Genomic DNA, 16,326 nt, shown 5'->3' on the forward strand with positions numbered 1-16,326 from the left:
TTAAGTAAAAGTATCGATACTGCAATGTAGAAATACTCTGTTACAAGTAGAAGTACGGAATTCAAAATGTACTTGAGTAAAAGTGCAAAAGTATTGGTATCAAAATGTACTTAAAAGTAAAAGTACTCATTATGCAGAATGTCCCATTTCAAGTCTTCAAATGTATAAAAATCATTTGAAAATAGCAGATCTACAAGCTTGTGTATTTGAGAAAACTTTATTTACTAGTTACTTTGTAGACTTTGAGTATCATTACAAAACATACATTAAACAACTTCAGCCCCATATACGTTTCAGCCGATCTACAAGCTCACAATGCGACGCATTGAGCTTTACTCTGATTTCATATGTTATATTTAGAAGTGGTTTGTGTTGAGGTAGAGGAGGTAGATCTCTATACACCAATCCACGGAGCGCTGCCCTGTAGGGGGCGCCACCATTGCTGCGGTGTCAGACTGGGTCAGCTGCTGCTGCGCCGTGTCAGTCAGCTGCTGTCACTGATATGGATTTGTCCATGGACCCCCCCCCCCCCCCCCCCCCATCTCAACATGTTTTGGCTTAGAAAGCACCTGTGTCATTTTTTAGATTTTTAGCTTGTATACGTTTTTCACAAAACTCTTTGGACACACACACACACACACACACACACACACACACACACACACACACACACACACACACACACACACACACACACACACACACACACAGTGATCCATGAAAAGAACTATTCTGTCCCTATCGGTTCACAACTCGGACGGCGTGGATTCGACTAGCAGAGCATCGGCCGGTCAGCGTCCTTGGCCTCAAGCTCTGCTGAGTCGGCGCGCCTCCGTCATGGACAATAACTATTATCACGTGTGCGTGTGAACGTGTGTTCAGCGTTCCCCTAGCGTAGCTTCCTGGTTGCTACGTGGGGGGGAACAACAAAAGACAGGTCCGCGTCGCATCAAAGCCCCGCCTCGCCCCGTGCCTAAAAACAAGCGCTCCCCTTCCAATTTACCTGTGACATATACATATACATACACACACACACACGCACACACACACACACACACACACACACACACACACACACACACACACACACACACACACACACACACACACACACACACACACACCTATATATATATATGTGTGTGTGTGTGTGTGTGTGTGTGTGTGTGTGTGTGTGTGGTCTTTTTATCGATCTATTTCGCTACGAAGGGTGTTACGAGCGCCTGGGGCGCTCCTAACAAACTGCTGCGTAGGACAGCACTACGTAGGCTACGAAACCTTTTGGGAAACGGATTCTATTTCAATACTCCACTCTAGGTCTCGCTATGGGAGAACGCCCCCTAACGCGAACACAGAAGCATTTTCTTGATACACTTCCAGGCAAAGTCCTTTTGGCTGGATCCTGATTCGCTCCCCTGACCTGGAGGTCCCGCCTTTCCCTCCCGTCTATATAGTCAGTGGGAGTATCTTCACTTGTTCCTTCTTTCCTCTTCTCGTCTGAACGCAGCACATCTCCTCAGTTCCGCCGAAGATTTGACTCTATCCCCCCCTCCTACGAAAGGGCCTCCCTGCTCTGGTGTGGTGGGGCCCCGTCTGGAGCCCCCCCCCCCCCCCCCCGCAAGCCTCCCTTTTCAACGGCATCGGGGGCACCAGGATCAAGCGGGAAGCGAGGGACCGTATCCCCCTCACTCCCGCCACTCTGGAGTCCCTCCGCGAGTCATGGACGAAGCCATACTCCTCAAAGGCCTCGAATGCCTGAGGGAGCGGGAAGAGGGACTGACCAACATCCCACAGATGGAGGTAGCCATGGCCCACCTCTTGCCCCCAGGCCCGAAAGGCCTACGCAGTCCTCGGCGCGGGGGTGCTCACTCTGAATTCCTCCGTGCTCTTAGGGGCCTCGAAGACGCAGCTCTAATATATTGTACATTCATAGATTCATGTAAATATATCTTTGCCAAGAAAAAGTTATCTTATCCGAGGCCGAAGAGTGTTTTGGGAGCGGGGCCCCGACGGGACCCCAAGCTTTTGCAAGAACACTTTCTCACAAGCTCAGGGCCGTGTGGGCAGTGCTCTACAGCTCTACTACCCTACTCTCACTATTTCCTGGTCGAAAAGAAAGGGGGGGGGGGGGGGGCCTACGGTATTCCAAGCCGCCGTCTCTGTCACACAGGTAGTGGTCACGGTGGAATGTGTAACGGCGCTCAGCCACTGGTGGGACATGTGGTCCCTCTCAGTGGCCAGCCTGCTAGAAGTGGGGTACCGTTTACAATGGCTGGACCGCAGGGGGTTTGTGGTCACGCGAGTTACAAACTGCCTATCTGGTGCGAGCCAAGATCGCTGATGGGGCGTCGCATGTGGCTGATATCCAGACCCTGACAAGTTGTCTGTACATTTTCGGTGAGGGGGGCAGCCTCCCTGGTTTCTAGACGCACTGGCACACCAGTGGACCAGGGGGTTGCTGTAAGCCTTTTCCCCTACTGTCCCTCTTAGCTCCCACTCTCATTAGGATATGGGAGGAGGGACTGGGTGTGATTTTAGTGGCCCCAATCTGGGGTCACTGGCTCTCAGAAGATCACACTGGTTCTATACGATCGCCTCTAGCCGTTGCCATTACGCAGAGGTATGCTGATGCAGGCGGAGGGGCGAGGTCTTCTGCCCACACCCAAAGGCCCGTGGAGTAATAGCTCTGGGCAAACTGTGGTTTGCCTAAATATGTCGTCTTCAGTTATGTGGTTTTTGGCTGAGGTATGGGCTAACTCACACTTGGCTTTCAAAAAACTCGCCTGAACGGTTGTCTTTCCCAGTTTAGCATGCCGTTCTGGTTCTCAAACTGAGTCGTTGACGACTTATGGTCTGTTCAGCATCACAGACGGACAACAGACTACACTAGCTCTGCCCAGGGCTGGGTCTGAGTGTGTGTGTGGACCTATCTGTTTTTTTTTGGTCAGATCGGTTGTTGAGACATGGTTGACACGGTTACGTGGCGGTCATGTTCTACTTTAATAATTGTTTCCCACTGGGTTACGGGACATTACATGGTCCACTCGGGTGGTGGTGCGTGCCCCAGCAGGCCTGGATCCACGCACCATCATGGCCCTTGTCTTAGACATGTTCTAGTCAGGGTGCTTATGTTGTGGCTGATTTGACTTTGCCCTTGTAGCCTTGCCAGGTTTTTATGCACACTTAGGACGTGGTCGCGCCCCTGGCGGCGAGTGCTGTCCTGGGTGTCGCTTCCAGGCATTGTCCAACCTCGAGCTGGTGACTCGAAACTTCGGAATTACAATCAGGGAGTTTATCAAATCTCTCCCATAGCGAGACCTAGCCTCTTTCGGGACCCTGTTTACCTTTTTTGTATTTGGGAAGGCGGTATCCAGAGTCCCTTGACGCTCAAACCACTCTCTCTCTCGTACTCGCGGCTACCACTTTCTGGTCTCGGGTAAATATTTCGTCGTTTGGAGGTGCAGAGATTTCTAAAAGGTACCCAGAGCTGCAGTAGTAGCGCGCCGAAAGCTGCATTAATCCGCACAAATCGGCTTTGAGAAATCTCGGCAACTTCTAAGGGACGAGATATTTGCCAGAGACCAGACAGTGGTAGCCGCGAGTACGAGAGAGAGTGGTTTGAGCGTCATGGGACCCTGGATACCGCCTTCCCAAATACAAAAAAGGTAAACAGGGTCCCGAAAGGGGCTAAGGGAGACCTAGAGCCGAGTACTGAAATAGAACTATAGGTTACTACCGTAACCCCGGTTCTATGAAATACAAAGCGACAGGTCTCGCAAAGACCCCCTTCTTGTTTAAGGCAGACGAGAAGAGGAAGTCTTATTCTGAAGGAACGAGTGAAGATACACCCACTGACTATATAGACGGAGGGTGGGACCTCCAGGTCAGGGGAGCGAATCAGGATCCAGCCAAAAGGACATTGCCTGGAAGTGTGTCAAGAAAATCCTTCTGTGTTCACGCTAGGGGGCACTCTCCCATAGCGAGACCTCTCGCTTCGTATTTCATAGAACCAGGGTTACGGTAGTAACCTATAGTTTGCTTCTAAATTACTTTGCCCATGAGGTCTTACGTGCGGTTTCCCGAAGCTAGTTAGGCAGACATGTAACGCCGTGCTCTTGAGAACCTGCAGTGGTGGTGTTTCCCAAAGCCAGTTAGATAGCACGTAACGCACAACCAGCTGCTACTGATGAAGATAGAGCGTAGGCTTGGCCGGTTCCCAGCTGCGTAGGAGCTGGGAGACCTTAACGATGAAAAGTTATCAAAAGCATGGGTTTTCGTAAAAAACGGCACGACCGTGGCAAAAAGTCAAACTTCCAAGTTACAAACAGGAAGTGTAAATTGCCGATCTACAAGGTCAAGTTTTTCTTTTTTTTCTATGTAACTTTTGAGTTGATTTCCATACAGAGTGGGTGATGTCATTGGACAGAGTCCTTGTCTTTCACTAGTGTAACTTGGCTCCACCCCCTGTCATTGGTTGATATTTGTAAATGTCTATATTTTGCCATAGCTTTTGACCTGCTTTAATGTTTATTGATTGTATACAGACATGTGTTTTATTAAACTATTTCAACAACATTAACCGCACATTCATCTGTATTTTGGGAATATTTTCAAACATTTCTACGTTTTAAAACATTTTAGAAATTGGCAAACAATAGCTAATCTACAAGCTCACAGCAGCTCGCATCGCAGAGCATTGTGAGCTTGTAGATCAGCTGTATCTGGGGATTAAGTGATTGATGACATTTTTATTACAAATTATTCTATTTTTAATTATAGTATTTTCTTTTAGATATTAAACTATTCACATTTATTCACATTTTGACTTGCTGTCTGAAAGCTACATTCATTCATCTCAAAGAAATAGTGTAATTATTTGGCTCATTTGTTCATTTTACTTTTTTTCTTAAAACTTTTGTTTTTCTCCAAATGTTTTCTCTTCTGTTCTATTGAATTCTACAAGTGTTTATGCTTACATGTTTTTAAAATTATTGAAAATGTATTGTGATAAATATATGAATACATCTTTATTCGTATTCTTTAATAAACTACTTCAGTGTGTTCATAACATGTTGTCATATGATCTTTGAATGTCAACAAGTTGCATCAGATCTCTGCCTGTTTTTGCATTTCAATTAAAACACGTTGTGCAAACTGCTTCCACATCTCTTATGACAGTGGTTCTCAACGTGGGGTCCAGGGACCCCCAGGAGTCCCTGAGAGGGTTCCATGTGGTCCCCAGCTAAATTACTTAGTTTAACAACTTTAACCCTTTATACCTCAGCTATTTGAAAAAAATAATATACAAGCACAACGCGTTGTGATGCAACAGGTTGTGGGCTTGTAGAATTACTGCTATTTTAAAAAGAAATCATGAAAAAAAACATTTGAATAGTTTTGAAACATTTTAACACAAATCTTTGGGGGGTCCGCAGCCAAATACATATTCATTTGGGGATCTTTGACACGAAAAGGTTTGAGAGCCACTGTGTTATGTCACCAAGAACAGTGTCACATACTGTATTTATACAAAATAAGTTTATAATGCATTTATAATAATTTGCACAGTTTATAATCATGTATTTCAAATCATTATAGTTTATAATAATGTATTAATAATCATTTATACAGTTTATAATATATCATCAAGATCCTCTGCATGAAGTGCCTGTTATTCTCTACACCAGGCCCAAGGTAAAGGGGAGATTATGTTTCTTCTTTCGCAATTTGTCAAGGTTTTTTGAAAATAGCATATCCTTGCTGTCAGGTGGAAACCTTGTACGTCCAAAACCGTTCCTTTTTTATTACCATTTATGAAACAAAAAAAAGAACATTTTACAAGTAGTGAACAAAGTAGATCTACAAGCTCAAAATGACTCAGGATAAGAAGCGTTGTGTGCTTATATGATGAAGTAGGGCATTCATTTAAAACACTACGGCGCATGCTTCTATCTTCTGAAACCCTACAGCTCCTGCCTGGTGCTCCAATGTTCCACATTTGGACACCAAATATGCATGTAGAATGTCCTTCCATTGCTTCATACACTGGGTGAGGAACTTCATTGAAATGAATAGGTAGGGGGCGGGGCAGTCCGTTCTCTCACTCATTTTGTTGGGGACCCCCTGGAACCTCCTCAAGGACCCCTAGGGGGTCCCCTGACCCCACTTTGAGAACCACAGGAACAAAGTAAAATGGAGGGTGAGCCAGTAGAATTCACACTAAACACACAGTTCAAGGTTAATGGTGAACTTTATTTTTGTGTTGCTTCTACTAAAACTTGTCCTGTAGATTCTCTAACATAAAATAAAGCTTACAGAGACTGCCTTTAAAATAAATACATGGATGCTATGTGGGGCAACAGCAGACCAGCATCAGTAATGAAAATAACAAAAATAACAAAAACAGAAATAAAAGGAGACTGTTGTACCAGCCTGTCCACTCTTCTGAACACTGGAAAATAAACTTTAAAGGAATAGTTCACCCCAAAAAAAAGACTTCAATTCTATGAATTACTCACCCCATAAAGCCTTGAATTCATGGAGATTTTCTTTTGACTTTCCTGAGCCAATCATCCAATATTTGACTAATTGAACTTCATGGGAGACCAATCTTAACAAGAGCAAAACCATATTTAAAACATTCTCTTAGAACCTGGATCATCAGTAGGCGTCCCAGTGATTACACTGTGAGAGTGGTTTAGGAGTTTATATTATTCTTTTATATAGTTTTGCCTTGGTCTCCTATACCGCAGTGGTGTCATCAAATATTGGATTATTGGATCAGGAATGTGACAAAAACAAAATAAATCTCCAGGAATTCAGGCTTCATGGGGTGAGCAACTGGTGGGAAACTATTCCTTTAAATTCTACACTGAAAGAAATGCACCGCAAGTGATTTCATTCAATTTGTTGGAAGCTCATTACACAAACATAGTTTTTTTTGTGTAACATTGTCAAGTTAAAGTGTCATGTACTCCATCAGATTGATGGGAGAATCTGTCTCTGTTGATAGTTCATTATGTACATATATAAAATAAAATCACGAGCTCAGACTTCTTTGAAGTGTTCAGGGAACAAGCAACATTTGTTTTCCATGAATTCAATCTAGATTCTGATGCAACACACATGGTAACTGCACCTTCTAGCCATGTGTGACACTGGTTTATTCCATACATTACATGTAATCCATTACATGTAACATGTGGAATAAACCAGTCTGTTGTTCCATATATTACATGTAATCCGTTTTTTTTGTATATATCAACGATTCGACACAAACTAAATTGTAACAATTTTTTTTGTAATAATGGACCACATCGATTAAGCGTGGTCCATATCCTTCCGACCCTCCAAACCTTCCTTTGGAAAAGGAGGTGATATATCGAAAACGTTTACATTTACTCAGAATTTTTCCTCTGAACCCTAAACCCTCCAGATTTCCTGACTCTCCAAACTATAGTTAGAATGGGAAGGTTGTCCGACATCGGAAAGAGTATGTATCGCGCATAAGTCTGATCATCAACCACTTAACCCTGTATTATAATTCGTTGCACAATGGTCGTTGTCAAAAATTGCAAAAATGACCGATCGGCCATTAATAATCGTTAATCATACTCGAGGCAGAAGTTTTAATTAATGGTGACATATCGCTGAGCCCTAACATACAGTATGTATTACTGTATATGAAATAAACCACATTACCAGCAGACAGAACCAAATGATAAAATAACCAAAATTACAAACCAACGAGAAGACAAACTAAAAGATTCCACAAAATCATTGGTTGGTTTGAAATCATGTGATCCATGCCTTGCTCGGTAACACTTGAATAGATATGGAACCACAGATATATATCTATATATAATCTCTCTTTTACAAACAGCCTGTTTATACGAACCTCTGTAATAAAAAATATAGATTTGATTTAATCGAACGTTCCACTTGTATTTGCTGCTTCTAGTTTCTGTGCACTTTCCTGACTCCGACACATTGGTTGTCGTTTACAGCCCCAGTGTGCAGTGTTCATTCATGTCATCTATGTACCTACTCCATAAAGTATGTCAGTAACCCAAAGTGTTTGACCTCATCTGTGATATTGAAGTCAGTCCCTTTTAAAATGCTGGCTTCACATGAACAAATGTCAGACCAACATGACTTTTCTCCGGAGCTATTCTACTGTAGATGTGCTACGATCATCCAGGGGATCTGCTGGTACTTAAGAGTCCTGGCAGGATGCTAAAGTGGACACGTTATGGAGGTGATATTATCACAACACAGATTGTATTGTATCATTATATTGTTTTTGATCATGTTACAATATAGTGTATTAATAGTGCAGTTGGCCATGAATATTTGAAATCCTGAACAATTGTTTCCTTTTCTATATTATTTTTCATTTCTCTGCGCTCAGGTGGTGCAGGGGTAAAGTACCTGCCCACCACCGCGGAGTCTAGGGGTTCGATTCCACCGCGGTGCATCCGGCTTGCCGTCTAAATGAACACAATTGTGTGTTCGGGGGAAGCCGGGTGGAGGGGGGTGATATTTGTCACTGTACGTACTCCTACAGGCTGGGGCGGAGCCTGTCAGTGGGGAATGTTGAACGGGAAGAGTAGGACGGAGGCTCTACATCCTCCCGGTGGAGTCTCCTCACTGGCAGGTGAGCCAGTGGGTTACAACAGTATGTCCTCCCGGTGGGGGCTCCTCACTGGCAGCTGGACCAGTAGGGTACAACGAGCAGTGGCAGAACTAATTGGCATAACGACTAAATGCGAATAAAAAAGGGGTAAAAATAATTCGCTACTCTAAATGAACTTAAAAAAAGAACAATGTTTTTTATAGCATTTAGCTCCATGTATTCAGGTGTTTGTGGAACAAAGTACTGCACTGCCACCAGCTTCAGTACAACTAGAGTCAGCGAAGATGGCTTTTCTATTCATAATATCAACCACATTTTATTCATTATATCAACTTTTGTGCAAACTCCCTGGAAGTGTAGAAACACAACACCGCACCTTAACTACCCCAAAACCAGGCCTCAACTTAACCTACTAACAGTCCCTAAACTTTACTAATTTATTTCACTAAACCCATGCCTTTAAAGGTAATAAACTAAACTAATGCCTAATCGTAACTACATTTAAATAATTAAACCCATGCCTAAGCATAACTAAAAATCAAAAGACCATTTGATTGGTGTTCCTACACTTCATGGGATTTAGCACTGACCTTGGACAACTCTACGATAAAGAGGATATATGTAATATATTACAGCTTATCATATTATATTACCCATATCCAGTAATCCTGAGGTATCGGTACATGCATTGGAGTGGGCTCTTGAATCATTACGTACATTTGTATTGTGCATGTGTCAGATGCATGCAGGCGTAGATTCCTATTGTCGCTGTCGGGTGGAAACCTTGTATGACCAAGACCAGGTTCCAATGGATCCAATAGTGTTACTTAGTCACAAGCTCTTGTTGATACTTTTCGTTGGTTCATTATTTATAAAACCCACACACACACACACAATTAACCCATTAAGACCTGGAACTGTGTCATTTTTAGATTTGAGCTAAAAAGCATTATTTTACACTTTGGGCTATTCAAAAAATCAAGAAAAAATGTGCAAATTAATATATATATATTCTTTTAGAGCGAACATTTTTAACTCAAATCTTTGCTTCTGGGGGTCCCTGGAACAACATATTTTGAGATGGGGGTCCGCGGTCTAATACATATCATTTTCCTTGACATGAAAAAGTTTGAGCACCACTGATATAGAAACATAGGTTTTTCAGAATACTTTGGGATTTAGAAGACATTTTGTAGAAATCGGCTTCAGGTCTTAATGGGTTAACTTTCACTTAACACATTCAATCCGGGAAAGCATCCGTGTCATTTTAGATTTTAGATATATATTAGCCACATACGTTTTTCATAAAACTGTTAGGATTTAGAACACATTTTTTTAGAATTGGCCTCCGGTCTAACTGGGTTAAATGTGTTTTCTTAAGTGGTAGAAATGGCCGATCTTCAAGCTCTCAACATCGGCTATTTTCACTTCTTTTTCGTGACGTTATACGATGAAGTCGGGCATTCATTTACAAAACAAAAAAGATGAATTATGGAGATACAAGGTTTCTTCCTCACAGCGACGATAAGACTCCACATGGTCGAGTCACACTAACAATCATTCATCTTCAGTTTGTAAAGCTGGTTGAAGTCGTTGAATAAAAACTAAACTCACTGGATTGATTCTTACTCGTCTCTGTTAAAACAAATGAAGCCAGTTTTGTGTTGGTACAGTTGATGCTAGCCGGCCTGGTTGTTGCTACAGATGAAGTTCGCTTGTTGTTGGTGAAGCGAGTGGAGGTTAAAGGAGCACTTCACCCATTTTTCAACCGTATATTCATATAATTGATCCTCACTAATGCTCGTTATAAGACGAAACCTTTTCTGTTCATTCAGTCTGTGTCTCAGAGGAGGGCTGTGGACAGTTCAGAAACTGCCTACCAGTGACATCATCGGTAGGCACGGTAGGATTGGTCATTTCAAGATTTCAAGCTTTAGTTTTATACATTTGTTTTTTATTAATGCAAGAACAGCTTCTATTTCAGCATGCTAACTTTCCAGGAAGAGAAAGGCTGTAGTTTCTATTAGATTGGAATCCCCATCGATGATGTCACTGGTAGGCGGGCTTCTGAACTGTCCACAGCCCACCAATGAGACACAGAGTGAGTAGACAGAAATGGTGCCATCGCATAATGAGCATTAGTGAGGACCAATTATATGACGATAAGGTTTTAAATGGGCGAAGTGCTCCTTTAAGAAGGAGGCTGTAACCAAAGCGATGTGAAGTCAGTCTGCGTGTGCTTCTTCTTGTTCATTGGACTCTTGGCTGAATATGGGTGTGGCCAGTAGGGAGAGGGTGGGGTCAGGGCTGAAATATGACTCCTCCCCCTGCAGCTCCAGCAGAGAAGGCAGGTCCGCCTCCTCGCTGCCCATTGGCTCAGTCGTTAGCAGGGGTGAGGCCATATACTGCACCAGCTGCTTCCCTAACCAATCAGAAGACACCAACAGGAAAAATAAATAAACATGACAACAATTCAAGTGTGTGACTGTGTGTGTGTGTGTGTGTGTGTGTGTGTGTGTGTGTGTGTGTGTGTGTGTGTGTGTGTGTGTGTGTGTGTTACTAGTATAGTTTTATTTGAGAAATAGACATTGTGACACAATGTTCCTTGTCCTCACAAGAGAAATGTTTGTTTTATGGTTAAAAACTAGACACTAGTTAGACACTTAGAGCTAAGATTTAGGGGTTGGAGTAACGCCTGATTTATACTCAGTTGCACACTGGTGTCGTGCAGTGGAAAATAGCCGATCTCACAGTGTGACGCGTTGTGTGCTTGTAGATCTGCTTTTAGTTTCGGCTATTGTCAGTGCCGTCCAAAAATCGCATAGTCATACAGGCGTGTGTGTACCTGCAGAGTGAGAGTGTGTGTGTGTGTGTGTGTTAAAATACTTGCGAGGACCAACTGTCCCCACAGTGTATGTGTGTTTTATGTGATATCTTTTGTATAATATGCTATGCCTACATGCATGTTTTAAACATGAAAACTGTAAAATAAAGTTGTAAAAAAAAAAAGAAATAGCCGATCTACAAGCCCACAATGTGTCGCAGCGATCTGCTATTTTTCGGCTTCAGGCTTAAAGGAGTATTCACCCAAAGAATGACTCATTTTCTATCAATTACACCCATGAATAATTTGATGATCGGGTCATCGGTCAGTAGGAGACAATTTGAGTACTCCTTTTTTTTTATCCCACGATTTTTGTAACCCATTTTTTCTACCCGGTGCCAATTTCTAAGTGATCCTGGGCGCTATACCAGCCCCCCACAGCATGAATGAACTACTCCTTTAAGGTAAGAAAAATATTTTTAAAATGGTCTTAAAATGTTGGTGTCCTCACAAGTATAGCGTGTGTGTGTGTGTGTGTGTGTGTGTGTGTGTGTGTGTGTGTGTGTGTGTGTGTGTGTGTGTGTGTGTGTGTGTGTGTGTGTGTGTGTGTGTGAGTGTTACCTGTGTTATCGTCTGCTTTTGGAGTTAAAGGGGACAGCAGCTAGGAGGAGAAAGTCACATCATCACCTTTAATCTTACATTCAATATATATAAAAACCTGTTGTTTGGAAAACTACGGATCACATCTTTACAACATTAGGAAGAGGTATATCCCTCCAGGCTATGGGAAGTAGTCCATGTTTGGTTAGACAGACAAAACGCTGGCCAATCACAGGGCAACTATCCTTCCTGGCTATGGGATAAACAATAATAATGATAAAAACTGGTCATACTCGTGATAAATACATTGTTACAGTCAGGCAGAAACCTTGTATCTCCATATTTCAATATGTTTTCATTGTTTTTAGTTAATAAGTTAATCTCTTCGTCATACATTTGCTATTTTTGAAAAATCTTGAAAAAAAATGTTTTAGATTTTTTTTTTTTAAATGTTAGAATTTAGAAAACATTTTTAAGAATCGCCTCAGGTTAACAAGAGTTGGTGTGTAAAAGTTGTAATTTTTTTTTTACATTTCCTGAAAAGTAACCGCTTCGGGTTTCCCAACGACAGCGACATTGAAAATGTGGAGGAGAACACAATGAAGGAGTTCGGCCATGTTTGAGAGGCCGTCCAGCTATCAGTTTCATAGACGACTAGGCCTATTAGTGTGTGTGTGTGTGTGTGTGTGTGTGTGTGTGTGTGTGTGTGTGTGTGTGTGTGTGTGTGTGTGTGTGTGTGCGTGCGTGCGCAAATCTTACACTGTCCAGGCTGTCCAAGTCAAAGTCTCCACTGGAAACTGACGAACTGAAAAACTGTTGTAAAAAGAAAACAACAAACAAAAAGCATTCATTACCAAGGATTAAAGGAGAATTCCGGTCATTTTAAGTGTTATGTTTGATGTGTGTCAAATCACTTACCAACGTAGAAATGAAAATCGCGTTACTCGACAGATCCCCCTGTCAACCCCCACCGTTGCCATGATACTCCTATCGTGGATAGCCCAAATTCGCCTATTTTAACAAATGTAAAGTCTGTTTTTTTCTCCTAGTACTCATTGTGGAGTCCCATGATAACGTAACAGGCGCTAAAACTCCCGACAAGCTAACGGCTAATAACAGAACGAGCTAACGCTGGGGCTGCTTATCTCTGCATGGCAGCCCCAGGTTGCCAGGTCGGGAGAGAAACCAGCAACCAGCATTAGCTCGTTCTGTTATTAGCCGTTAGCTTGTCGGGAGTTTTAGCGCCTGTTACATTATCATGGGACTCAACAATGAGTACTAGAAGCAAAAAAACAGACTTTGCATTTGTTAAAATAGGCGAATTTGGGCTATCCACGATAGGAGTATCATGCCAACGGTGGGGGTTGACAGGGGGATCTGTCGAGTAACGCGATTTTCATTTCTACGTTGGTAAGTGATTTGACACACATCAAACATAACACTTAAAATGACCGGAATTCTCCTTTAAGGGACACACAACACCCCCCTCCCCCACACACACACAACCAAGGTACATACATCAAACAGGGGTGTGGAGTCGAAGCTGATGTTTTGAGAGTTCAGGATGGTCTGCAGGCTTTCCAGACTGCCATCAATGTTCTCCAGATGCTCACTTAACTCCGATCTGCGCACACACACACACACACACACACACAGACAGAGATAATTTGTCATATCTGTCCAGTGCATTTTTTGTTCACAAAGCTTAAAGCTTAAAAAGCCAAACATAAATGTTCAATGCCAAAAACAATTAAATTGTTACTCGCAATTATGTGTGTGACAATTAATCGTCGAGTACAATTTCATGATGGTGACAGCCCTAACCTCATAATGTGTTCAGCCACGGCCCTAAACCTTTGACGTTTTAATCGTGATGATTATGGCATACAGTTCATGAAAATAAAAAATCGATATCTCAAAATATTAGAATATTACATAATGTATTACATAGAATACAGAAATGTCGACCGACTGAATAGTGTGTTAATTTATGCACTTGGTCTGGGCTACTTTAGAACAAATGACTTCATCATGGCGTGGAGGTGATCAGCCTGTAGCACTGCTGAGGTGTTATGAAGCCCAGGTTTGCTTTGATAGCAGCCTTAAAGGAGAATTTCGCCTGTGACGTTTTCCTACCTTAATTTGATGTTAACCCATTTAGACCCGGCGCCGATTCTAAAAACGCCTTCTAAATCTTGACCTAAGTTTTCTGAAAAACTTCAAATATTTATTCAAAACAAATGTATGTTGTTAATATACTGTACACAGCAACAAGAACCCCAAAAGCGGTTCTTGTTGCTATGTACTGTATATAGAAAGGTATAGTTGGTTACAAATAGGGGTTCCCGCCAAAAATGGGATAAGTCATGATGAGAGTGGTCCCGGACCCCCAGTTCATAACGAGCGACGATCTCCATTTCGGGACCCCCCAAACCGCAGCTCAGAACGGCAGTCTTTAGATCTTGGCTAAATCTGCTTATTTCTGTCGCTCGAAAATAGTTGTTTCTTGCATATATCTGTAGTGTGTGGTCCGTCTGATGTCACTGCTAAGCTATTGCTACATGGGCGCCGCCATTGCTGTGCACAGATCTGTCTTACTGAAATCACGTCGAAATCTCGTCTCGCGATACTTCTGCCCGCCGTTCTGGAACTCCGGGCGGAAGTATCGCGAGACGAGACTTCTGAGCTTCGGTTTGGGGGGGTCGCCGAAATGGAGAACTTCGCTCGTTATGAACTGGGGGTCCGGGACCACTCTCATCATGACTTAACACCAAATCAAGGTAGGAAAACGCCAAGGGCGAAATTCTCCTTTAAGCTCATCTGTATTGTTGAGTCTAGTGTCTCACACCTTCCTCTTGAAGTCTACAGTGTTTAACCCTTTGTTGTTAAGTTGTTAACACATTGCCTGCCTAGAACTACTCAACTCGTTTTGAGCTTTTCATCACTTGCCTGCCAAGATCGAGTTAACTCGTTTTTAGTAAAAAACAAGTAAAAAAATCTGAAAAAATTCTGGCAGTCAATGTGTTAAGTGTTATTGGAGGAAAGAAATATGATATATATATATGTATATATCCACAACTAGTTGACTACTCTGTGTTAGTAGTCGATGACCATTCAAATTCAGCAGTAGTCGTGAAGCCCTAAAGTGTACTCTCTCCGTGTGTGTGTGTGTGTGTGTGTGTGTGTGTGTGTGTGTGTGTGTGTGTGTGTGTGTGTGTGTGTGTGTGTGTGTGCGTGTGCGTGCGTGCGCTCTGTGCATGTTAATTTGATGATGTAAAGTGTGTACCATCAGTGTGTATGAGTGGCATTGCACTCACATTGGTTTAGACTGGTTATGTCCTGGGCTGGACTTCCGATGAGCTAAAACACTAGAATCAAATTAAGTACATTCAGCAGTAACATTAGTAGTAGCATTAATAACAATAATATTACTAGCAGTGTTGTTACTAGTGATATTATTAGTAATAGTAGTGTTGTTAGTACTAGTATTAGTAGTAATATTAGTAATAGTAATACTTCTCGATACAGGAAACATTTAGTCGAGTATTACCAGTAGTGGAGTTAGTAATAATAATCTATTCACAGCAGCCATATTGGAAAGACATTGGGCCTCTTCCCTACTTTCTTCAAAGGTGGTACCAATGATGCTAATGAAGGCTCTGTTCCATTTAGTGTAGAAAAGTGGTTCTCAAACTTTTTTTCTCTAATTTCAAGTAGTTCAAGAGTATTTCAAGAGTAAATGGTTCCATTTGTACACTCTCAGAGTTACACACCCGTGAGGGTCCATTTGGAACACCCTCAAGGAACCATGAGGGTCCTGGACCACACTTTGAGACCCACTGGTGTAGCAGAAGTGTTTCCAGTGAGCCAACATGCACAATATCAGCACTGCAGACTTCCTCTTTTCCCGGTGTTTCGACCAGAAACGTGGTTTTGAGGTTAGGTTAGGCATAGTTTTTGTGAGGTTATGGTTAGGGTTTAGGTATATAACTACACCCACCTGGGCAAAATAGTAAAGAAAGAGAGATATCAGCAGCCTGACTCAGTTTGACCAGAATGGAACAAAGCCTTCATTAGTATAATTGGTAAGATAATTGGTGTGAAGGAAGGGGATCCATTTCTTTCCAATATGGGTGCTGTGCATAGAGTAGACCCTCCAGAAAAATGCGATGATGCGATCGCAGAATTTACCGCATAATCAGCAAAATGGCGCATAATTATGCGGGGGTAAGGTGTTTTCAAAAAGGCCGCATCGCATAATACGCAC

At 42.4% G+C, this 16,326-nt stretch overlaps 1 protein-coding gene across 1 annotated transcript in view; it reads right to left on the reverse strand.

Annotated features, from left to right (window-relative positions):
• Nucleotides 1-6,231: 6,231 nt before the first annotated feature.
• Nucleotides 6,232-16,326, reverse strand: part of LOC311062460 (heat shock factor protein 1-like) — a 28,348-nt gene continuing 18,253 nt past the window's right edge. Inside the window, exons 11-15 of the mRNA XM_084081516.1 lie at nt 15,377-15,427; nt 13,578-13,683; nt 12,819-12,872; nt 12,081-12,120; nt 6,232-11,057 (exon numbers count right to left, since the gene is read on the reverse strand). Of these exons, the coding sequence (XP_083937642.1) occupies nt 10,861-11,057; nt 12,081-12,120; nt 12,819-12,872; nt 13,578-13,683; nt 15,377-15,427 (448 nt within the window). The 3' untranslated portion in view covers nt 6,232-10,860. The remainder of the gene's footprint in view (nt 11,058-12,080; nt 12,121-12,818; nt 12,873-13,577; nt 13,684-15,376; nt 15,428-16,326) is intronic.

The sequence above is a fragment of the Gymnoscopelus microlampas genome (assembly GCF_963454915.1).
Source record: "Gymnoscopelus microlampas genome assembly, chromosome: 15".
NCBI lineage: Eukaryota > Metazoa > Chordata > Actinopteri > Myctophiformes > Myctophidae > Gymnoscopelus > Gymnoscopelus microlampas.